At 55.5% G+C, this 23,331-nt stretch overlaps 6 protein-coding genes across 6 annotated transcripts; 4 read left to right on the top strand and 2 right to left on the bottom strand.

The window, feature by feature from the left end:
* Positions 1 to 1,573: 1,573 nt before the first annotated feature.
* On the top strand, positions 1,574 to 3,108 carry ColSpa_04089 (GDP-mannose transporter GONST5; the record flags this gene model as incomplete). The annotated part of the gene is made up of 4 exons (XM_049270301.1): positions 1,574 to 1,837; positions 1,962 to 2,137; positions 2,274 to 2,496; positions 2,689 to 3,108. 4 exons carry the CDS (start codon positions 1,574 to 1,576, stop codon positions 3,106 to 3,108), a joined length of 1,083 nt encoding a protein of 360 aa, XP_049126258.1.
* Positions 3,109 to 4,128: 1,020 nt separating this feature from the next.
* ColSpa_04088 (uncharacterized protein) lies at positions 4,129 to 5,589 on the top strand (the record flags this gene model as incomplete). Its single annotated transcript, XM_049270300.1, has 1 exon — positions 4,129 to 5,589. The coding sequence occupies one exon, from the start codon at positions 4,129 to 4,131 to the stop codon at positions 5,587 to 5,589; it is 1,461 nt and encodes a 486-aa protein (XP_049126257.1).
* A 975-nt stretch (positions 5,590 to 6,564) lies between these two features.
* Positions 6,565 to 7,056, top strand: ColSpa_04087 (uncharacterized protein; the record flags this gene model as incomplete). The annotated part of the gene is made up of 1 exon (XM_049270299.1): positions 6,565 to 7,056. The coding sequence occupies one exon, from the start codon at positions 6,565 to 6,567 to the stop codon at positions 7,054 to 7,056; it is 492 nt and encodes a 163-aa protein (XP_049126256.1).
* Positions 7,057 to 11,766: 4,710 nt separating this feature from the next.
* ColSpa_04086 (uncharacterized protein) lies at positions 11,767 to 13,082 on the top strand (the record flags this gene model as incomplete). The annotated part of the gene is made up of 3 exons (XM_049270298.1): positions 11,767 to 12,072; positions 12,126 to 12,293; positions 12,348 to 13,082. The coding sequence occupies 3 exons, from the start codon at positions 11,767 to 11,769 to the stop codon at positions 13,080 to 13,082; spliced, it is 1,209 nt and encodes a 402-aa protein (XP_049126255.1).
* Positions 13,083 to 16,804: 3,722 nt separating this feature from the next.
* On the bottom strand, positions 16,805 to 18,206 carry ColSpa_04085 (3-isopropylmalate dehydrogenase; the record flags this gene model as incomplete). The annotated part of the gene is made up of 5 exons (XM_049270297.1): positions 16,805 to 17,040; positions 17,101 to 17,821; positions 17,905 to 17,976; positions 18,048 to 18,068; positions 18,156 to 18,206. 5 exons carry the CDS (start codon positions 18,204 to 18,206, stop codon positions 16,805 to 16,807), a joined length of 1,101 nt encoding a protein of 366 aa, XP_049126254.1.
* Positions 18,207 to 19,173: 967 nt separating this feature from the next.
* Positions 19,174 to 20,622, bottom strand: ColSpa_04084 (uncharacterized protein; the record flags this gene model as incomplete). The annotated part of the gene is made up of 1 exon (XM_049270296.1): positions 19,174 to 20,622. One exon carries the CDS (start codon positions 20,620 to 20,622, stop codon positions 19,174 to 19,176), a length of 1,449 nt encoding a protein of 482 aa, XP_049126253.1.
* Between the last annotated feature and the right edge of the window lie 2,709 nt (positions 20,623 to 23,331).

The raw sequence follows: 23,331 nt of genomic DNA, 5'->3' as shown, positions 1-23,331 counted from the left end.
TGGGGGTCAAATCGGACCCAGGCATCCCCTCTGCTTTTATGTAGATTAGTGGCCGTAGGCGTATTTACTAACCAGCGCGGCGCGGCGTGCCGATTGGCGGCTACCGTTTGGATTTAAACGGGTTGGCAGCAGGCAATGTACGTCATACACGCACACCGGCGCAGGCAATGAAGACGCAACGATACTGGAACAGCGAGTCGGCCAGGGTTTCCCGCGCAATCATCCAGAAACGAGCCCCCCGCGGGTCTGATGGGCAACGGATTCTCCCCTCACCGTGTGTGTGATGTGCCTTGGCTGCGTTTTTACGTCCCACGCGGTCCCTTCAAGATCCAACGTGTATCCGTATTTAGTTTCTCATACATACTGCGTACACGCTCTCCCTGCCTACACAAGCCTACCTATATTCCAAGGGAAACTGTACGAGAAACCAATGACCCATTTTCCTCCAATAGACTCAGAAAATCAGACAGATCTGAGAAACCCCTTGCCTGCTTTGCGACTCTACGGATCGTGGCGGACAGGTTTACCTTCCCGGCGAGGTACGCGTCATTGGCCCTGCACCGGGCCGCGGACAGTCGGCGGACGGCACTGAGAGACGCAGACTCCCAGAGAGAGACTATAGACTAAGAGTGAGTGACTGAGCAAAAGAGCTGATGGCAATGGCGATGCCAATGCCGCCAGCCGAAACGTCATTGATGCCAAGCGCGGAAGCGAGAAAGATGCCCGTTTTGAGTAGTTCGGCATCCTGTGGTTCCTCCTCTTGTCCCTCCCTCCCTCCCCCCCCCCCCCGTCGACCCCCCTGAAGCTCTCTACCCTGCCTCTCTCTCGGGTGTTCCACTCCCTCCTATTCCCACTCTTCCTTGACTCTGCCACCACTACCTCCACGTCTTCCTCCCATCATTAACACACGCACACCTCATCACTCCAGTACTTTCCTCTCCACACGTTTTTTTTCTTGCTTCCGGTCCCCGTTTCTGTCGTTCCCTTTCTGAACCTTCTTCCCAGCTTTCTACTGCCCTTCCCCCCTGTTCCCAGACCTGACCGTTGATTTTTCAGGGTTTCGACACTGGCAGACAATTGGTGCATTGGATTTAGCTGACGCCTCGCAAAGCCCGTGATCCGAAGTCTTGGGCTCATTTGCACGCCCTTATCCTCCCAAGGACCTTTGCACCACTCATCCAGGTCCCTTTTTTTTCCTCACTTCTTCCCACCCACCTAAAGACAACACACTCCTTCTGTCGCCTGCCTCTCGTTCGGACCTCTTTTGTCTCCTTTTACACCTTCCTCCCATCGCAAGCCGTAATATCCGCCATTCGTCGCTTGTTGGTCCGATTTTTAAGCTCGACTAGTCTACGCACGCCCATCCTGCCGACTTTCCCCCACGCTCGGGACCGATCTGCGTCGTGAAACCAGGACAGTCGTCAGCTTCTCGACCCCCTAAGCGACAGGGTATCTGTGGACGAACACACGGTCTAAACAAATAAACTAAGAAGTCCAACCTTGCGACGAACGGGGGAACGCAGGAAAACCACACCAATCTTCAATCCATCCAGCAACCTCACCAACTGAAGCAATGGCGGAATCTAGCACCTTCAAGAACGAGGTTCGACGGAGCGAGGAGGGCCACGGCCTCCTCAACGGCGACGAGAAGCGCATCGAGGAGAGCTACGATCTCGAGGCCAACGCCAGCCCTGCTACCGGACACCAGACCGACGCCGACAGGAACCGTAACCCCGTCGAATACACCATCTCGCCTCGGGTCAAGTTTGGCTGGTTGAGCGCCTACTTCATGTTCAGCTTGGTTTTGACCCTCTACAACAAGCTGATCCTCGGAGCTGTACGTTACTTGCCCTGCCTGCTCTCCAACCTGTCATTCCCAAGTCTCGGCACAATTGTCGGCGCCCTGACGGCGGACTGGGCAGATGCGTCATTCAAAGAACATTCGCTAACATCGACCCAAGTTCCCCTTCCCGTGGCTTCTCACTTCCCTACACGCAACCTGTGCGAGTTTGGGCTGCTACATGCTGCTCCAATGCGGCTACTTCACCATGTCCCACTTGGGACGCCGTGAAAACCTCATCCTCCTCGCCTTCAGTCTGCTCTTCACCACCAACATTGCCGTCTCTAACCTGTCACTGTAAGCAGCCAAGCCCCTTCCGATTTTGGGAATATCCTGCGCCGCGGCCGTAGCGGATTCCCGCCCATGGCCCCCCCCTCTCTGGATGGGAGCGGGACTCAATCTAAGTGATGAACACGATGCTAACACCATACAGTGCCATGGTCTCTGTGCCATTCTACCAGGTCCTGCGAACGACGGTACCTGTGTTCACTGTTCTCATCTACCGTGTCGTCTTCGGCCGCACTTATGAGAACATGACATATTTGACGCTCGTGCCCATCATGATCGGTGCCGCCCTGACCACGATTGGCGAGTACACCTTCACCGACCTTGGCTTCCTGCTCACCTTTGCAGGTGTGGTGCTTGCTGCAGTCAAGGTACGTGATTTATGCATCTGCCCGTCTCCCGTCTATCATCCGAAATGCATGCTTGTTCGAGTGCGGAAAGTGGCCCTGATGATCCAATGGTGCCATCCCCCTCCGCCCTCTGAAACTCGACCAGCAAACCTTCATCCCAATTTCAGCACCTTTGCCCATGCTCTTTGCAGACGCTGACAAACACATCAACAGACGGTCGCTACGAACCGCATCATGACCGGTCCCCTTGCTCTCCCTGCCATGGAGGTCCTGCTGCGCATGTCGCCCTTTGCGGCCATGCAGTCCATGGCCTGCGCCATCGCCGCCGGCGAGCTCGGAAACCTCAACACCATGCGTGCCGAGGGCAACATCAGCCTTGCCACCGTCATCGCCCTCCTCGGCAACGGTATCCTCGCTTTCGCCCTCAATGTTGCCTCTTTCCAGACCAACAAGGTCGCCGGTGCTCTTACCATGAGCATCTGCGGCAACCTGAAGCAGTGCCTCACTGTTGGACTCGGAATCCTTGCCTTCGGCGTCGAGGTCCACCTGTTCAACGGCTCCGGCATGATTCTCACCATGATTGGTGCTGCTTGGTACAGCAAGGTTGAGCTCGATCGCAGATCCCGCAAATAAAGGGCTCACATCGACTGGCGAGTTGCGCATCTCTGCGCGTGTAACGAATATCAGCAACGGCCGAAAAGCATAGAATCGGACGCAGGCAGAACCGAGTCAGCCGGTTGGAGGGCGGTGGGTGGTGGGCACGGGGCGTCTGGTTGAATCATTGACAGAAACGCGGAAGACTATCAGCCGTAAAGTCAAAGACCAGCGGCCGTGGCATCTGGCAATTGGACAGGCACCCCACAAACGGCGGAAGCCGAGCCAGGCCGTTCACCACTCCTGTGACGACGCCGCCGGTTGCCGTGCCGCCCCTCATCGGGCGAAGACGGCGCCGCGTGTAAGATGGGGGAGGTTCACAAAGCAAACAAGCATACATGCGCTACCAAAGGGTCGCGCATATTTTATACCCTTTGCATGGAGTAATGGAAACAGGCATAAACACCGGAAGCATAAACACTGGAAGGTTTTTTTCTTTTCTCTTATCGACGGGCTGGGAAAGCTTCATATGTCTTCTAGAAACATATTCTCACCTCTAAATTTCGAGACGAGGATAATAATATATTTTACCATTCAAAATCAGCCCGCGCTCCTTTTCCCTCGCATTTTGCCGGTTTGCCATTGATGTGGCATTCTTGCGTTAGCCCTCGCAGCCGCTTCTAGCGCTCGACATGGCTATCACCGCCATCACCAACCCGACTGGGCGACATAAGATGACTAGTCACCTGCAAGACAGCACCCCACGCGGGCGCATCCCGTGGTGGTGTGTAGTCGGTCGGGGTAGAACGGTTATTTCCCCTCATCTAGTTTCCCCCCAACACCATCTGCTGCAGAAGGCACGCTGCTGACCGACCCGATGCAGGCCTGCTGACGGCGCTGTCATGTGAACCTAAACGGGGCCCGCCCGCTATCTTCACGCGGGCTGCGGCTCAAGGAGGGCCGATAACTTTAACCCCTCTCTCCCATCGCCCGCGTCCCGGGGGCGAGAGTCGACCTGATGCCCATCATGGCACGTTGGAACCCGCCCTGAACTAAGCGATGCCTGTTGACACGAACAATCTCGACGGAGAAACGGGAGGCCCGGACGCGGGCGTCGACGCCGCGACGTGCACGACCACCGGCGGCGGCGGCGGCGGAGAAGACGAGAAAGTCGCGGCGTTCCTGGCGCGGTGCGGATTGAAGCCCTCTACTGTCGCCGCGGCGCACGATTTTGCCGGGACAAAGTTCCCCGGGTGCGAGGTCGCGCCGGCGCCGTTCCAAGGGTACTGCTCGTACACGCTGCTCCTCCTGCCGCCGACGCCCGGCGGAAGACGACGGGACAGCGGGGTCGAGGCCGGCGATGGGAGCAGCAACGGCGGCGGCGGCGGCGGCAGCGGGAAGGGCTTCCCCGCTGGCGTCGAGAAGGGGAGCAACCTGCTGGTGCAGTTCCGGCCGGGGAGGCACGGCATCGACGTCGGGGTCTGTGCGGAGGCGAGGGGCGTGTTTGGTAGCGGGATCGTGCCTGGCGTCGAAGATTTGGGCGCGCTGACGGGGCTGGAGACGGTGGGCGCGGGGCGCGGGGACGACGGGGAGCTGCGCGCATATGCGTTGGAGAGAGTTGGCGGCGTCTCGCTGACGGAATTCCGGGGGCTGTCTGCGGCGCTGGGGATGGATCCGCGGGCGTGCAGGAGGCGGGTCGTGGCGGATCTGGCCATTGTGTTTGCCGACTCGTGGCGGGGCCGGCGGGAGCGGCGGGACGTCGCCAAGGGCAAGGTCGGCGGGAGTCTGAGGTGGAGGGTGGAGGTTCTGGCGAAGGGCCTCCCGAAGGATCTTCGCGGGGTTGCGAGGGGGGCGATGGAGGAGTTGGAGGAGGTCGAGGGGCTGCTGCCGTGGGTTGTCACGCACGGGGACCTGGTGCCGGATAACATCTTGGTCCACCCACCCTGCGAGGACGTCGACGACGGGGCGAGAGGGTGGAACGGGAGGAGGCAGAGGGAGATGAGGGAGAGGGCCGGCGGGTTGGTCGGGTTGATTGACTGGGCTGAAGCGGAGTGGCTGCCGTTCGGGGTGGGCATGTACGGCCTCGAGGAGGTCTTGGGGGAAGACGTGCCCGTCGAAGACGATGGTCCCAAGTCGGGGGGCAGCAACGCCACCAGCGCCAGCGGCGGGCCGGCCGCGACCAGATTCGAATACTACCCCGAGGCGAACGCCCTCCGGAACCTCTTCTGGGACGAGGTCGGCCGGGTCGTGGGCGACGACGACGTCATACGTCGGGCGAGGCTGGCGCAGGTTCTCGGGGTGCTGCTGTGGAGGGGCATCGCGTTTGACGACGGCGCGCTGGGGAGGGTCGTCGACGAGAGGGACTGGTGGGACTTGCAGAGGTTGAGGGTCTGGTTGTTTGGAGACGGGGGGCTCGGACTCGCGGGCAGCAAGGAGGAGGAGAGGGAGGTTCAGGGGCGCAGGCGGAGGTGGTTGAGCAAGGTTTGGCGGCTGGTGAGAAGATGTTTCAAGGCCTTTTGAAGCGGGATGGGATGCTTGTGATTGTTCAGGTGTTTGATATGAATAGACCTAGAGAGTACACTTGGAGTAAGAGTCGGGGTTGGAGGCCCAACGCAGTGGTAGCAGCGTCACGACTCGGCCCTGCTGGGAGTGAATACCTTTTGAATCGCTTGAAAACTAATGGAGCCTCTGAATACAAATCGCATCAAATTTGTCGACTGAGCTGCTCCTGTGAGTTGAAGCCGTAGCCCGGCTGTTCCATACTCTGCATCTGTTGGTTGTGTGGACTACCTGAGGTAGTGAGGCTTCAGCTAAGATACGGCTCGTTCATCTGGCTGGGATTCAAGGGCTCCGAACGCAGGAGAAGCGGAGACGACAGCGGCGTAACAGGAATAAGTCAATCTTCTTACAGCCTGCAATTTGAGAACGCCGGTCGCATCTGTCGACGCACTTCCGTTACGGAAAGCTTCAGAAAGTAATACTACAGGACGAAATAATGAAGGAACGGTTCAACTTAACCCGAAGCAGGGTATTTGTCTGCCCTTTGGAACAAGGTACAGCGACCCGTCGAAAACGTCTGCAAGATATGTGTTTTATGCGGCGGACCGAAGCTGTCCGATAGGCATGTCAAAACGCACGAGCGGCTGTCGAGAGAACCCAGTCTCACAACGTCAACAATAATAGGAGATTCCTGAGACTTACATAGGGAATGCCAAGCTCAAAGCATCTCGTGAGCCAGTGCTGGGGAGTCAATCCACTTAGGCACGGCTAGTGTCCTGCGGTGAGGCTTAGTCTCACTGCATTCGACACTCGTCCAACAGCTGGGTCGACAATCAAGGCCCAGACCTTGGCGCGGTGTACTTAAACGGCATGGTGCACGAGGAGGAAACTTAGACCATGGTTCCTCTGACTCTCCCATTTACGAGGGGATTATGAACCCTGTTCAGAAGCGCGCGGTCGAAATCAGTCCCAAACTTCAACACCACCACCGACATGATGGCAACAAACGCCATTACGTTGCTTCCGCTCCTGGCTTCCGCCGTCTATGGCTTGCAGTTCACAGGCCCCCATGCCGGCGTGAAACTCAATCTCTCGGCGCCCATCACTATTTCATGGAAACACGAAGCAGCCGGAGCCGAAGCCAGCTGGACGGAACTCGACCTCTGGTGGCACGGCGAACGGGCTGGCAGCACCTTCGGATACGGACTTGAGGAGAATATCACCGTGGCAAACGGCGGGCAGTACGAGTGGGATCCGGCTTCGGTCCGAGAGGCGTTGTTGTCGGGGACCGGCAAGCTCTCCTCGGGCAAAGCCTTCTACTTTGCGGGCAAGCTTCACCCACCGAATGCATCTGCGCCTAGCTCTGAGACGCAGAGTGTCAAGTACGCAGTGGAGGATAGGGATTTGGTGGGGAGTGCTGGAAGCACAATGAGCCCGGTGTGGAGTTTCGTTGTCTCTTCCCTGGCTGTGTCTATTGCTTTGTTCTGAAATCTAGCAAGAACAGGGGTCATTGCAGCCTATTCTCGTTGATGATTCCTGAGTTATTACATCTACAGTTGCGGCGTTGAGCAGTTGCCATGGTAGTATGATTAGGCAAGCAGGACATGAATATAGTTGAGAGTCGCCGATCGTTAACGCACTTGAATCCATGTGTCCGGTATGTGAATCAGAGACTGCTTGTTATTCTGGTAAGCCGTTTCCTTGGAATCCAAGTCTGCTATAGAGGATGGAAGAAACATTGTTAAACATAAATCAGAATCTACAGTAGTGAACTTCAACACAACAGAGGCCGTAGCGTGTTACTTCTTACCTTCCAAGAGTCCAGTATTGCTAGTCACGGCCTGCATTGAATCCGTCGAGCGTTTCTCACCGGTACTTCAACAGCCAAAGGCAGGGATGACAGGTTACTCGGCTTGGTACTCTTACCAGGTGCCCTTGGTCACATTGTACGTACAGAAGAGAAACATAGTGGAAAGCTGCGCATCTACCCGCATTTCGACTTTGGAAACACGTTCTAGTCACCAGACCGAATTTCGCCCTTCGTTTCCGCCAAGGCACAACTGGCAGCCTACCAGGCAACGCTCCAAGATGTCCCGGTTTGGTAACAGAGATGCAGATCCGCCCAAGGCCTCTCGTTCAAGGCTTCGGTGGTACTCTCACTCCCTCTTCTTGAAAGTCTGACATCATCGGGAGGACGTCTACGTTCAACAATAGGGCGAAGGACTCTTCGTAGGATACGGTACCTGTTGAACGCTAGACGCAGATTGCATACCATTAGGTAGGAAGCCCCGGAAGAAAGCAAAAGAAGGACAGATGAAGTTGGGTCCAGGAACGGAAGCGAGGCAAGGTACGTACTCGCGCACGGATAGGAAATAAGGTAAGGTAAGGTAGGTGCGCCGGTGCACGGGCGGAGGCGGCCCCACACGCTACCACAACACGAGATGTGGCTCGCGCATGGCAGATGTCACCGGTATGATGGAGTTTGAGAAACGACGGAGGAATCGACGATGAGAAACAACGGACGTGGGGCTGGTGAAGCAATCGAGGTGCGGGCAGCGGGGAACCTAAGCATAAAATTTCTCTTGGGAGACGCTAAAGGCATCCGCATCCGAGGTTAGGGCGGCCGGTGCCTGGGGTAATGTGCTGGGAGGGGTGATGAGATGGCACGGTACACCACCACCAACAACCTTGGGATCATCTCGTCCCACCACACTGCCCTATGCTGTGCAAATCCCCCGCAAATCCATCGCCATCCAACTCATTGTGTGTGTGTTCTCGCGCTCGAACCTCGTATAAGCAATTTGAGCATGCATTATATGCAATGTGTATGGCTGGGAGCCTACATAAGGTCAAGTCAACTTGCATGCGGCTGCATAAAGCTGCTCCCGGTCCAGACAACTCGTTGCTTGCAACGTGTGGTAACCAAGAACCCCGCCTCCCTCGCTCTACAGTCGTTGTGTGGGTTGGGGGCTGGAAACGCCCGGTGATGTTGTGGGAAGCGGATGGTAGTTGGTGGTTGCAGCCTCGAATGCAAGTGTATGCACAGTTGAGTGGGCAACCACCAGCTCAGCCCAACCTCTCTCCTCGTCCCTTCCTCCTCTTCTCTTTCGCAGGCATTCTTTTGTTAAACCTGTTCGATGAAAAATCGTCCGTCTTGGTCTTCTCGCTCGAGTTGCTCTCGCGCCTCGAAGGTTGTTTTGTCACTTCTCATCTGTTCGTCCCCTCCTTGGCTCCAATATTACCCATCCTCCTCCCCACATCCCTCCCGCCAACCCACCTCGACGTGCGTCGGACTTGAGCGCCACAACCCACTTCCCTCTCGTCTTTAACCCCTGTCCCCTTTCCCGCCGTGGTCCTCTGTATGCGTCTTGCAGCTAGTGCCTGGTTCTATGTCTGTTTTTTCTTCTGGGCGTAATGGCCGCTCCCGAGGGGCCGTCAGTCATGTCGGCCCTGTCCGAAGACCATCGCGGGGCAATCATTGAAGCCTGTGCCGCTCTGCTAGCCAGGAAGTCCTTCGCCCGGAAACTTTGGCCATGAGATGGGATGTGTACCCGTGGCATTGGGCTGTCAGCGTGGCACAGCAGTCTTTGACCAAGCGATCACTGTGTAAGGGGAATGACGCACCTAGCCTCAGCATCCTCGATCCCAAGTTCCATCCGACTATGAGGACCGTTGCTAACGCATTCGGGACAAATACTCGACGCTGTTGTGAGAGTAAATACTGGAGGGCAGGGTACATCGATGGCGCGGTCGGCCGGCTGGGCACAGCGGCTCGACGCAGCAGTACTCGGGCAGTCTCACCCATTGCCTCAAAGAGTATGGGGACTATGCGACGACATTGAGCAGCCACCTTTCTCTCCCTGGCTGTCAGCTTCTCCCCGGCTCGTATGGTGCCACCGCAACGTGGCTTGTTTTCACACCATCTACAAGGGCCTTGGATGCTTTGCCGTATGCACCGTCTGATCTGTTTGTCATAGCCTCGATTTCTGATGTTCAGTCCGGAGAGCCGTCACTTGTTAGTCACCTCCACCGACGCAAGACGAACCCTCCCGAAGCAGCATGGTGCGTACTCTGTTTACCAGGCCACATCTGCTCACTTCCGAGTCGCCAGCGCCTTGGTGCAACGAGTTTCCTTGCCCCTCCCGGGACTTTCTCCTGGTGCTGTCGGCAAGTGTTGTTATTCCTATTCGTAATCATCACATCAGTCCGGGGCAGCTGTGATCATTAGCTCGGCAAGTCAGGGGTGCTCCGCGGGAAACACTGGACCACATTGACGGTTGCCGGATGGGCTCGGGCAAAAGCGGCATTTGTTAACTTTGCCGAGCGTTTGTTGTTCACCGACGAACATGTCAGATCCACGGACAACACGCGGCTCGGTTCTTGGCCATGATACGGGCAGTTCGGGCACAGGCTAAGCCATTAGAACCGGCTGAACCCTTCTGGATGGCTTTCGAAAACAACCTGACTAGCCGTGCGAACTTATTTCGCACGCCTGTTAGATGTATGAGGCACTTCTCCAAGGGCTGGGTTTTCCAACGCTTATTTTCTTGGGTTTGCCCGCGCCGGCTTGGTTACCACAGTCGCGTCTCCGTTAGACTTGGCAACCACGCCAAAACAAGTTTTGTGCCTCGCTTGGGGCTGGCTTTTGGGCCTGGTTGGATGCGTTCCTGTGCACCAAGGACTTAGGCCACAATCCGGGTGCATAGGTTGATTGGACCTTTCCCGCGAGCTACAGGTTTCCGGCCTCGTGCCACGACCTGGACACGAGCGCTCCTAGATGCACAACGAGCACACAACCTTTGTACGACAATGCAACAACAAAATATGTGTGCTTCGGCTCAGTCCGCCTAGTTCCAAAGCACGCCAGGGAAACTCAATCCACGGAGATGCGGTCAGAAACCAACTGATAGCTTAAGCCCTCCCACTACCATCAACACGAAGCCGCCGCGTCTTGTTAGTTTTTGACTCAGTTTCAGTTCGAGCGATTCCATTACGATGAAGACAAGGCATGCTCGACGGCCACGACCGTGGCACGGGAAACCAAAATGAGGGGACTCTTGATCGCCAGCGAACATTGTCATCACCCTGCGAGCTGCAGTGCTGCCTTGTCCACTTCTCACTCACCTAGTCAGACGGAAGTGACAAAAGTCCTGGCTTCGCTTCTGCGTTCTTTCGTCTTGGTTGCCATTGAACCGAGGGATTCCTGGGACTCACCGCATAAGAGACCCGGATTATATTGACCATGCCGTTATGTAGCGTCATTGTCAGACTCGGCCGTGCCCGACAATAGTCCGCCCAACCATCAAAGCCTACGCTGACAACCATCGCGCTGACCTCCAGGTCTACCTTCGCGACATCGTTGACCAGGGTAGGGCGGTCTGCCAGGTCCTTCTGCAAACTTGAATGCCATTGAGTCCTAGTAAGCTTGCCCGCCCTTTCTTATTTGTTGATGTCGTCGTCCAACCTCGTCTCTTGGCCGCAGTCGCACTACGCACACCGGATGGCGTATGCTTCACCCTCTGGCTCGAATCGAATCACGCTCTGTGCTGCGGTGTCGCCATCCGGTCGAGACTGGTCTTCATCGACACACACCACGAGCTTGTTCAACACTAGCAACCTTAACTACCCCATCGGGTTTATTCTCCAGCCACCCATGAAGCTTCTGGTTCTCCCATCTGCTGTTATGCATCCCCAAGATCCTCTCTTCTCGTATCACAGCTTGGCATTCTCTTCTTGGCCTCTCCACTCTCCCATACTGTCTTCCATGGGCCAGGCCGTGGCCTGTCTGCCGTCCACATGGCCAGAAACTAGGGCAAGCCTGCTGTGGAGATCGTCGAGCTCTGTTAGCTGACCAGCAAGATGTCATCGCAACCTCCGCACTTTGCGTTCTCGACGCCCCGTTTGCCCAGGTGCAGGCAGACCGGGCAGGCCGGCCGCATGCTCAGAAACTCAAGATATAAGCTCACCAGCCATCCCGTGTTCTCCGAGCCTTCTCCCTTTGTTACCCATTCTCTTGCAGCTTCTACCAACCTCTCCCCATCACCCAGCCAACCACCACTTCGTGGCCTTGTGCTATCAAGTAACTCGTTCGTTAAGGTTACTTAAGAGACTCTCGCTCACGTCGAAGCCCTCGTTTTCTCCAACCATCGTTTCCAAGAGTATCTCTCGTTGATTGCTCTGACCCCTCCGTCCGCAGCCATGAAGTTCACCACTGCTCTGCTGGCTCTCGCTGCCACTGTCCTCGCTACCGAGGAACATGACCACGACAAGGGCAAGGACAAGACCAAGACCATCACGACTGAAATCACGACCACCTACACCACCGTTTGCCCGGTCACCATCACCAAGCCCGGCCACGGCACCACCCACTACGAGGTCGTCACCACCACCTCGACCGTAGTCGAGAAGATTCCCACAACAGTCTACGAAACTCTCCCAGGACACACTGATTACGTCACCAAGACCGATGTTGACTACACCACGTACACGAGCCTGTGCCCTGTGGTAAGCATTGGCCAAAAGTTCAAGATGAGCTGTCAAAACTGACAACCTTTCAGACCGAGACCGTTACCGGCGATGGCCACACCTACACCAAGACGTACACGACGATCAGCACGATCGTCGAGAAGGTCCCTACCAAGGTCTGGGAAACCGTCCCGGGCCCCACGGTGACTGAGAAGACCAAAGAGGTCGACTACACGACCATCACCAAGCTCATCCCTCACGTAAGTCTGGGTACACTCTGAACTTCTTCTGCAGTTCTCTAAAACTCTTGATAGACCAAGACCTTGACTCAGGACGGCCATACTATCACCCAGACGTACACCGAGACCGAGACAATTGTCACAGAGGTGCCGACCAAAGTCTGGGAAACTGTGAAGCTTCCCGACGTCACCCAAACTGAGAAGGACGTCGAGTACACGACCCTGACCAGCCTCTGCCCCATCACCGAGACGAAGACGGTCGGCGGAGAGACCGTGGTCGTCACGTGGACCTCGACCTCAACCATTGTCACTCAGGTCCCCACAAAGGTCGACGTGTACACGACCGTCAAGACCACCCAGCACCTCTCGACAGAAGTGTATGAAACCATCACGAAGCCCGTCACCACGTACCAGACGATCGAGCACGGCGAGACCCAATGGGTTACAGCAACCGGCACCAAGACCATTACCGTTGAGAAGGTCCACACTATTACCGAGGTCTTGGTCGAGACCAAGACGAAGCACGTCGAGGTCACCCACGCTGTCACCATTGGCGGCGAGGACGTCGTGACCCAGAAGTCCTGGGTCTATGTCACCGTTTCGGGCACAGCCTACGCCACGCTGACTAGAGCGCCCAGCACCATCGTTGTACCCACGACCAGCGCAGTCACGATTCCTGCGACTACCGTGTCGGAAACCTTGGTCGCAAGCAGCGCTCCCGTGGTTGTTCCGACCGGTGCTGCGGACGCCCGCAAGGCGCCGGCCGCTGTCGTCTTGGCCGGCATCTTTGGTGCTGTTGCGCTCCTCTAAAAACTCGGATTTGAAACAATGGACGTTTGTTTCCCTTCTTTATCTCAATGTTTTTTTTGGTCTTTCACACGCCTCCAACTATACTTCTACCCTCTTGGCCGGTAGCGAAAGCGCCGGGTTTTTAATCAATGGACTCTGTCCACATGATTTTCACGACAAGCTCAAGGCTACGACGGCACGGATATACCAATATACCCAATTACACTCTCTGACGACGGCTGGAAAGCGGAAAAATATGGGACACGTGGAAAGCACACAAGGCGGTGCAGCTTTTGGATCATGGTATCCCAGGCGAATCGGGATGGCTCACTCTTTTCTAACGGAGGTCCGGCGATTCTCGCAAAAGGGAACAAGATCGCAAACTAGTAGTAGACCCTAATTCTTTTCGTGTACATAGAAGATTTGCGAGGGGCGCTCGCTATGGGAGGTCATGTGGGAGGAGGAAAATAATAGCATATTGCATTCTCGTAAGGAAAAAAATCGTGACAACGCTCTCTTTTCACTCGCCCCGAAATCGACTGGCTGCAACTGCTCCACATACTTCTGTGCACTGTGTGTGTGGTGGCCAGCGATCAGATCGATGCAACCTCGTGTCGGGATGCCGATGTGACGTTGGCTCTTGGCCGGCGCCAACGGGGTCGCTTTGCGGCTGGGCTGTCATGGATTCCCGGGCGGAGGGCGGGGGAACGAAGGCGCTAGAGAGCTCGGGTTTTGAATGGTTGAGGGGTACGGGATGTGATAGTGTTGGACGTCATGTCTGGTTGGGAGAGGCTCGCTAACAGTTCCTTCCCCTGCTTGGTGAGGGATTGGGCTGACGAAGGCGTCACGGCGTGAAGTAGGAGTACCCATTACCTGAAGGCCTTGGAACCCTTGTTTACTTGATTGGGTGCAGTTTTACGACAGCTGCCGAGCATGATGGTTCAGTGGCGGGACGTCTATTGTGTAAGTAGGCTGATGCGTAATTGGGTGGCTGAACATGAGCTTGGCGGGTGCAGCGTAGCATTCGGTCCTCAGTCGTCCGCTATGGGATTCCCCATTGTAAAAAAACATCAAGCTACTCGGTATACACTCATGAGGTACCTCTCTAAAAAGCAGGAGTCAAGCGGGGTGCTCCGTTGATGACCGAGCGGAACACCGCCAAAAAGTGGACCTACCAACGTTTCTACCGCCGAAGTCCGGGAATGTGGAACCCGTTGTGAGACGTCGTCTGGCCCCCGTGCCGGCCGGATGTAAGTTTCCAAGAACAATGAGAACAGAAGATCCTAGGCAAAAAAATTCGAGGAGGGAGAAGAAACTGGCGCAACTCCAGACCTTCCTGTCATCTTGTATCCTGTAATTGCCATCCTATTCAGAGGTTCGCCCTTGTTCCGCACTGACTTGCTTGCTCAATTAGTCTGGTTCTTTCCCGACTGCTTGAGCCTGTCTTCCCCTCAAAGGTTCCCAGTTTCATAGACAAACGGAAAGGCTACGTTGGATGTGCGTGTCGTCTCATTATGAAACGCATTACCACAGGGATCGATAGCTTTAGAGCCTTACAAACAAGTCTAGGTTTGACAGCCCGTTTGAATACACTAGTTCTTTGGGCCTCGATTCGATTCCAGACTAATGTCGACGCCAGGCTTTTTCTCCGACTTAGAGGTGACTCTTTCGGCAGACCGCCTTGCACGATCAGACACTAACTCCCCCAAGATTCGCGATATCCAGTAGGTCATCGCAAAATAGTACATCAATGTAAAGAATAACCAGTCCCTGTACCGCCGAAGGCGCCGTGCAATGTCTTTCATACGTTGTTTCGTCTTGAGCTCCAGATCGGTGGGGGTAGCGGCCTCGGGAGCCAAAGAATTGGACTCCCCGTCTCGTACAGTATTGGAAAGAAGTTTGGGCTGAAGACCCTTCTGGAAAGATACTACTGATAAGCCCTTTGTCTTTAGAAGTCGGTGTAGGTATTTCGGGGCACAAACTTGTCTGCCGTTTTCGAATGGCATACTCTGGCCTAACGACCTTGTCCCAGAGCGTCATAACTTTGACCGCAATCAGTATGAGTTCCGTCTGTTCCTCGTGAGAGAGGGTTCCTAAATGGAGCGACACTGCCCCGTTGCCGTTGCCCCGGCCTAGAAGACACAGGCCCTGCCGAAAATAGAATTCGGGATCCGGGACGAAGCAATGATGCCTGTTGGCGAACGAGCAGAAGAACTCGAATATCCATCGTGCTTGCGGTTCGTCCTCTCCAGACATCATGCGCCTGCGAACGATCCATCCGGCGACAATGAGCGAAGGGCGAGCCGCAAGAGACCAAAGTGCCAAGACAAAGAGTTTCGTGGGATGGTCAAAGGTGCTGAGCTCGATTCGAATCGGCACGAAGAACCAGTGAAGAGAGAGATCGATATAGCACCCGAAGCCGCGACCGAGGACGAAATCGAGAGGGGGGAAGAGATATAGGGCGGCAACAGCCGTCATCGATTGGAAAACCAAGACGTAGACGACCCATTCGGTCAAGACATCTTGGGCGAAAAGAAACAGGGCCCAGACGACCCGCGCAAAATTTCTCCATGGAAACGAAGATAGGGTCTGGTTAGGCGTCATTCTCCTTTGAATCATGAAACTTTGACGTTGGGACTTGTAAAGTAGCGAAGGGTTTGTCTGCGGGATCTCACTGAATGGAAGTTTCGGCAAAACAGTGGATTTTCGGGCAGAGGGGGAGGTACTGTATAAACCTCGAGGAGTCGAGAAACGAGTGGAGAAGTTAAGAATAATTCTGACGGCCAGGAACATGAAAGGAAATGATCAACGTCGTAGGAAAACTCTGTGACTGAGAGGCGAAAAGAACGTTTTGATTTTCGACGGTGAGAACGAACGCCTCCAAGTCTCTACTGAACTCGAATTGGACCGACCGACGGGGCTGAGATGGCAGGCCTCCAATGTTAATGTCTTGACGCCAATGGAATGCCTCAAGTCTGTGATTACACATGTGTGGGAGCAACAAGCTACCTCATATGCAGATGATATGTGATGAATGGCCGTCTCACTCGAGTTATGCATGGCTTGACAATGCAAAGCCTTGACCTCCCATTTCTTTGGATAGTTGTAGTCAAATCAGATAAACAACAGGCAAAGGGACCAAGCCTTGGGCACCCTAGGAAAAAGGGGCCGCGCTTGGTGTGATGCAGTGTTGAGCCTCCTACTTCCGAAGGAACTGGATAAAGTATGGGCTGTCGCAGATAATCACTGCCGAGATGTGTTGGTGAGTTAGTCCGAGCGGCTTAATTTGGCCGCGAAGACCTGGCTCGACCAACTGCCAGAAAGACTAAAAGCGTTACCTTGCTGCCTACTTGGTAGGGTTACCGGCCGACCTTCCCAACCTACCGGCTCTTGCCTCCGGCGTCTATCCTCTTCTATGACACATCCAGAGAGGATAAGCAGAAGTAAGAAAGCAACGACGACAACGACGACGTACTGCGCAGAGGGACGCGACTTAAAGCCTACAGGAGGCAAAAGCTACAACAACTGAGAACACATGGAAAGGTTCTCATACCGAAAATTCAACTAAGCCTTCTCTCTACCTTAGTCAACTCGCATCATAATTAGCGAGCTATATAAAGCCTCCACGCCCAATCCCGCCTGTCTTCTTGATTTGTTTTTTTTGAAACACGTTTTACAATTTAGCATCGGGTCCGCCTTTGCGAACCCAACTCATTAAGATGGCATCATATTGGCCGCATCACTCATGCCTTCAGGGCCTTAGCCAACTCCGCAACGATAGCATCACCGACCTCCTTGGTGCCCGCGTTACCACCGAGGTCCTTCGTCCTTACACCGTTATCAATGACGGCCTTGACCGCATCCTCGACCGCCTGGGCCTCCTTGGGCAGGTTAAGAGAGTAGCGCAGCATCATAGCCACAGAAAGGATAGTGCCGATGGGGTTAACGATGCCCTTACCGGAGATGTCGGGGGCAGAGCCTGTATGTCGTTAGCATACCTGAAACGAACCTATAGGAGTGCATTTGGGTTCCAACATACCGTGGATGGGCTCATAGATACCATTGCACTTGCCCTTGCCGTCGGGGATACCGCTCAAGCTGGCACTGGGCAGCAGACCGATGCTACCAGGGATAACACTCGCCTCGTCGGAGATGATGTCACCAAACAAGTTGCTTGTAACAACAACACCATTCAGCGCGCGGGGGCTCTTGACGAGCAGCATGGCAGCAGAGTCAATAAGCTGGTGCTCGATCTTGAGCTGGGGGAACTCCCGCTCGAACAGCTCCGTAATGACCTTGCGCCACAGTCGGCTGGTTGCCAGCACGTTGGCCTTGTCCAAGCTCCACACCGTCTTCTCGCCGCGGGCAATAGCGAGGAAACCCGCCAGGCGGCCGATACGCTCGACCTCCTCGCGCGAGTACGGCTCGCTGTCCCATGCCTTGCCGTCACCTGTGTCCTCCTTGCGCTCGCCAAAGTAGATGCCGCCGGTCAGCTCGCGAACGATGACCATGTCGGTACCACGGCAGACCTCGGCCTTCAGGGGAGAAAAGTCGACAAGAGCCTCAGAGGCGAAGCTACAGGGACGAAGGTTACCGTAGGTACCCATCTCCTTGCGGAGCTTGAGGAGACCCTGCTCCGGGCGGACGGCGCCGGTGCCCCATTTCGGGCCGCCGATCGCGCCAAGGAGAACGGCATCGGCTCCGTTAGCGGCGGCGAGGGCCTCGTCGGTGAGAGGAGAGCCGGTGGCGTCGATTGAGGCCTGGTTGTGTGTGTTTTCGTCAGCGTGCGCCTCTCAATTGGTCTTCCGTTGGGCTTAATCCAGTTGGGTTGATTGAGACTTACACCGCCGAGGAGGTGCTCCTGCAAGTTGAACTTGCCGGCCGAGGGGCTGTTGGTCTCAATTGTCTTGAGCACCTACAAAAGACACGGATTGATCAGTCTCTTGATGCATGCCTTTTCGCTGGCAATTGGATCCATAGGCATACCTTGACAGCCTCAGCAACGACCTAGAACAAGGTTTGGTTAGCTTTGTTCCCCCTCATCTCCCAACTCACATCTGCCGAGCAAAGCTCCTTTCCGGCAATCGAGCTTACCTCAGGACCACAATGGTCGCCAGCAAACACCACAATGTTGTGAGTAGCCATGTTTGAATGTGATTTGAGAAAGATTGAGGGTTCGTAGGAAGCGTCAAAGCAAAAGGGGTATCTGTGCAATTGGAGAAATAAGTTGGAAGAGGAGAGAAAGTGTAGTCAGCGAATGCCTAGTACCGGTAAACAGATGAGCTGTTGCCCCGCATCCCGCACAAGATTTGAAAAGTGCAGGCACGGTCTCAACCCCGCCTTCCGAAGTCGGAGGTGCAGGGAGCTGTGAGCTCAGCCCACGCCCCGCAGCCTCAGGCGCTCCATAAGCTTTGGAGCTTCGTTCGGCTTCTGTCGGCGCCGGTTCGTCCCGGTTTCCACTAAATCGTCTTCTTCCGGCCGCCCCATTCAACGACGACCCTCGCGTCGGATGGATTCACACCGAGGACAGGAAGTGCTCTACCGATGTTGTTGCCGCGGCTGGATGCCCAACCTCGATACTAAAGGCTCCCGAACATTGAAATCACACCTTGTCATGCTCACCTGTCACGATCTACGCATCATCACTTTAACTCTGAGCGCTCCAGAGGGGATTCTCAGCATCGACTCATTCGTTATTTATCATTAAGCCGCAAGTGTGTACTCGGGCATCATATGTACTCATCAACATCCAAGATGATTTGATGGCGAACTGCCCTGTTCTCTAGACTCTTCTTTTTCATGCGTACCGTCATCGACTTATTGAGCCCGGTCATTATCGTTCGGCTTTGTTACAGTCACGGATTATCGGAATGATTTGCGGGCCAAGGGACTTGCCCCTGACAGCCCCAGCGTCGGACCATTACCGCGGAGCCGACCGCCTCGCATGTTGGGCGTGTTCGAACAGAAAGCACAGATATACACAGTCGGAAGTGTCCGCCTGGAAATGTTGATACAAGAACCATGAAGCCACATTTCGCAAGACTCGCTAGCTGACTGTTAGTCTTGATCAAAGTTACAGCACCGACCGTCTGGTTGGAACGAATTGGGCAGCCTACCATTGAACCATATACTCTCCTTGTTTATCCGCGCCGTTTCTGCATACACATCGAACGTTGTAAGTCGCCTTTGTTGGGGACGGCAGGCTGACTTCAGTAAATGCGGTCGGCGACATTAGGCACCCATGATGATCTTGAAAGCTTCCGGACGTAAATCGTTGTGATCGTTGGTTGGATGCTACCTGAAGCCCTCGCTTCTGTCGGTTCTCGACCAGCTTCCGCAGCTCGCTTGCTGCGTCACCTCCCTTTCCTGGCGCCTCATTCATGACGGTCTCCGCTTCACTTTCGGCATCATGCTGCGAGACTGACGCTCCAAAACTGCTCGAACTGTGTTCGCTGACACTTCTTCTAGACGAGTGAAAGATAGAGGCCGAAGATGGTCTTCGAGGATCGGGTAGCGCAAAAGAGGTGTTTCGGCTGGGTATGATGATTGGCTCATCGTCTGTTGAAGATTCGTCGTCATCCGATTCCCAGCTCTTCTCCCTCCGTGGCATTTCCCGGGCTACCGGTCTTCTCTGCGGGTTGTCGGTCGTTGGGTCGTCCACCACCATGGTGGTCTCAGCTCTTGCTCTGCCTTTCGAGTCAATGGTGAACTTGACAGCGGCCCGCGTGCGCGAGGTGGCAGCCTCAGGTATCGAGGTTAGGCTAGAAAGGCGAGTATTCTGCTGTTTTAGAGGCGATATTCTGCCGGAGGGACGGCTCGGTGGCCGGCCCGAGCCAACTGCTGGTCCATTAGTGGCCTGCGGTCTTGGTTGTATGGCTGGGGCGAGTTTTGGCAACGCTGCCTTTGCCAACCCGCGGCGCCCTCGGTTCTCACTGACGCTCCGCTGTAGGCCACTGGGACGCCCATGGGCCTTGACAGGCGAGTTCACAGATGCATTGCCAGCTGTTCTACCGGGTCCCAGCTCTTTCGTACTAAGGGAACGCCGAATGTCGTTGTGCATTGGTGCTCTGGAATGGGATTCCGCAGCAACAGCCAAGGCGAACTGTGCCGAGCCCTGCGTTACGGGGATGTTGGTGTCCATACGGGAGGATGACGGTCGGCCAAACAACAGACCCGGATCGACTCCGCCCGGGCTCACGATGCCAAAGGGGTCATCCACCGACGTCGAGAACGAGGTCGACGCCATGGAGATATCTGCTGAGGTGGACTGAACATTATGCAAGGCAGGCTTAGGAGCCAGAGGTCGAGTTCGCTTGATAGGCTGGGAGCTCTCCTGGCTATTTGAGGATGGCAGAGCACTCGCCTCCTGAAACATTTGCGAGGCGTCGAATGAAGGCATGTGACGGTGGCCCGAGGTCTGGAAAACATTAGGACCAAAGGAAAAGTCGATATCCATTCCTGACATGTCTGCACTCGGGTCCCAGAAGCTCGCAGAAACGTTTGCTGGAGCAGACAAGGGAAACCCGAACATATCGGTGCCGTTCACAAAAGCGGCCGCCATATTGGGATGTTGTGGGGTCCCGGAAAAATCTGGCTGGCCGTAGCCGTGATCATTCTGCATATTGTCGGCCTGAAGCTTTGGAACCAGTTTCCGCCCACCTTTGTGGGAAGACGGAGGAGGAGTGGCGGTTTGCCCGTTCAGGTCCGCAGCGCTCTCCCTGCCCTTGGGCTTTTCTGACACCCTGTCTTGCGATGCGGTCTCTAGACACGGGGATCCGTCCTCCTGACCAGAAAACTCGGATTGTTCGTTCGGGGGTTTGGGAGAGGAAGGCAGTCGTCGAGCGGGAGCAACTGGCGGCAAGGGTAGGTTCGGATTGGGCGAGAAGTGGTTGGCATGGGTTGCTATCTGTGCAGCAAGACTCTCGGCGGACAAGGGCCTCTTCAGACTGGCCGAGGAGTATGTTGCAGTGGAAAAGTCGGGAAAGGGGCCCTGAGAACCTCGAAGGTTGCCGGGGGTTGTATTGAAGACGGAGTATTCCTCTGCAAAGCAAGGCGTCCAACCGCCAGCGTCGTCAAAGTGACCTTGTCGCTGTTTGGGGGTTTCGAAGACGGGACTCGGGAAAGCGGCGGAAGTGGGTGTCTGTTTAGGCGTGGGCGGTTGAGCGTTTGGGTTTCCAAAGCTACAGACTCTTTACGGTTAGCCAAGGAGGTTCTGTTGAAGAGACGGCCTGTTGATCTTGCGGCCTGTTGGGAGGCAGAAGACCAACGTGAACGGGGCGGGTTGGTTGAAATCTTGCCTGGACGCCAGCTGATCCCCACTCATAGCAATTCTACTGTAGTTCACACAACCCTAACTCGACATGACATGAACCACCGTCACGAAACGGAATTGTCGAGGTTTGAGGATGCAGAGGGGTTTCGGGCAAGGCCAAAAAACGTCCCAGAGTCGCAATCGGCGAGTTGGAGGCGAGTAGAAGCAGGGCTGCGTGATATCGATGGATCGGCTCGTGAATGTAGAAGTGTGTGGGGCGACTTCAGGTTCGTATATCATTGATCATTACAGGAAGCTCGAGGACGGTAGATTCATTAAAATGGCATTACAGCGAGGGACCAAGGGTTCGTGTGAGCAGGAGCGTTTCCAAGTAATCCGAAGCAGGGAGGCTGGGAGTCGAGGGACGGTTTGCAGTTTGCGGGCAGGGAGGTCCGTGAGGTGCGGTCAGGAGAGACAGCGAGCGTGCCAGCGGAAAAGAGGATACAGAAGCAGATGAATGTCTAGTCGTCAGAGTCGTAGGACCAGCAGAGCAACAGCCTTGTCCGTAGTAGTAGGCAGGCACAGCGCTTCCCACAGAACGCGGGATTGGAGGTTGCAGCACGAGAGGAGGGGGGGAGAAGAGGTAAGGAACGTCCAAGGACCAATGATTGACCGTGTGGGAGGAAGAAAGAGGGAAGGGACAGCCAACTGGTTGAAGTGGCAGCAACAGTGGCCGCAGAGAGCCGCAGCAGTTGCACGAGCAGCAGCAGCACTGTGAAGAGGCGCAGGTAACCTCAGGACGGCGCACAATGGTACGTAGAGGCAAGCTAGGCAGAGACGGGCTTTCTCTCGTTGGAGACTTGTTGATGCTCGGTAAATTTTTTGGGATGCTCAATATGCACAGGTACGTAAAGTACCTCGAGTTAAGGTCATCAAGGGTACGTATCTCGTGGGCCGGTGCATTCTATTGGCGGAAGACCACGGGACAGGAGCACTGTCCAGCGGAGCACAGCGCACTTGGTGTGACTGGATTGCTTACCATCTGGGATAGACTGCAGGCACCTCGTCTCCCTGCTAGGGGCTTCCCGGGGGACGGCGGTTGCTAATTAGTCTGAAGGTCCAGTCAATTAAACGAAACGACGTTTGCTTCTTGATTTTGTTCGTTCGCCCGTCCGTTGTTTCTTTCTTTATTCGGTTTGAAGCCACCTGCGTCGGGTCCCTATCGCCGGACAGCACATGACAGCACACGCCATGACGCCCCTTAACGGTGTTGGCTGCTTCTAACCCCGATGCAGTGTGAGGGGAACTGACCGTCCAGGACAAAAGGTGGCTAGACAGGGAGACAGAAGGGTGTTCTGAGCCACGCTTGGGGCCTTGTTGGCCGAGTCCCCAGCTCTGATCGCCGAATCACCATGAGCGCACTGACTCTGACAGTGTGAGGGACGCCAGAACTACAGCCGGCTCTTGCGCAGATAATGACGCTGCGATGCGGCGACAGCACGTCAAGGTGTTCCTCCCGAAGGAAATAGCAGCGCGCACTCGGGGTTTCAAGGTTCGCAGGAACCGGATGATGGGCTGGGAAGCAATCTTCAGTCGGCGCTGAAGCTGGCGTTGTCTTCTGGGCCAGTCATTGCAGAGTGGCAAACTGGCATCTGCGAACAAGTGCACCTGAAGGGCAAGTGACAGCGCCGTCCGTAGGAGATGAACACCTAGGCCTGCCAAGGGTATGATGCTCGACCTGAGCGGCGGCGGCTAGCTCGTAGGTACTCACTGTCACTGCGGCTGTCACCGCGACCGCGACGTGGAAAATGCGATGAACTCTAGGGGCTGAAGAAGGGGCTGCTCCAAGGATGTTCCTGCGTGGAATTGACTTGTCTTGGGGCGGCTCGCAGTTGCCTGCGGCCAAGACATGCAAATCAGCATTGGTCTAACCACATGGGAATTGCCCTGACCTGACCTGATTTCTGCTCTGACCTGCTCCAGTTTGACCATTCCGAGACTCGGTGACATACATTCCAT

This window comes from Colletotrichum spaethianum, assembly GCF_022836535.1.
Source record: "Colletotrichum spaethianum MAFF 239500 DNA, contig08, whole genome shotgun sequence".
NCBI classification, from domain to species: Eukaryota; Fungi; Ascomycota; class Sordariomycetes; order Glomerellales; family Glomerellaceae; genus Colletotrichum; species Colletotrichum spaethianum.
This window is presented reverse-complemented; position numbering and strand designations above follow the sequence as displayed.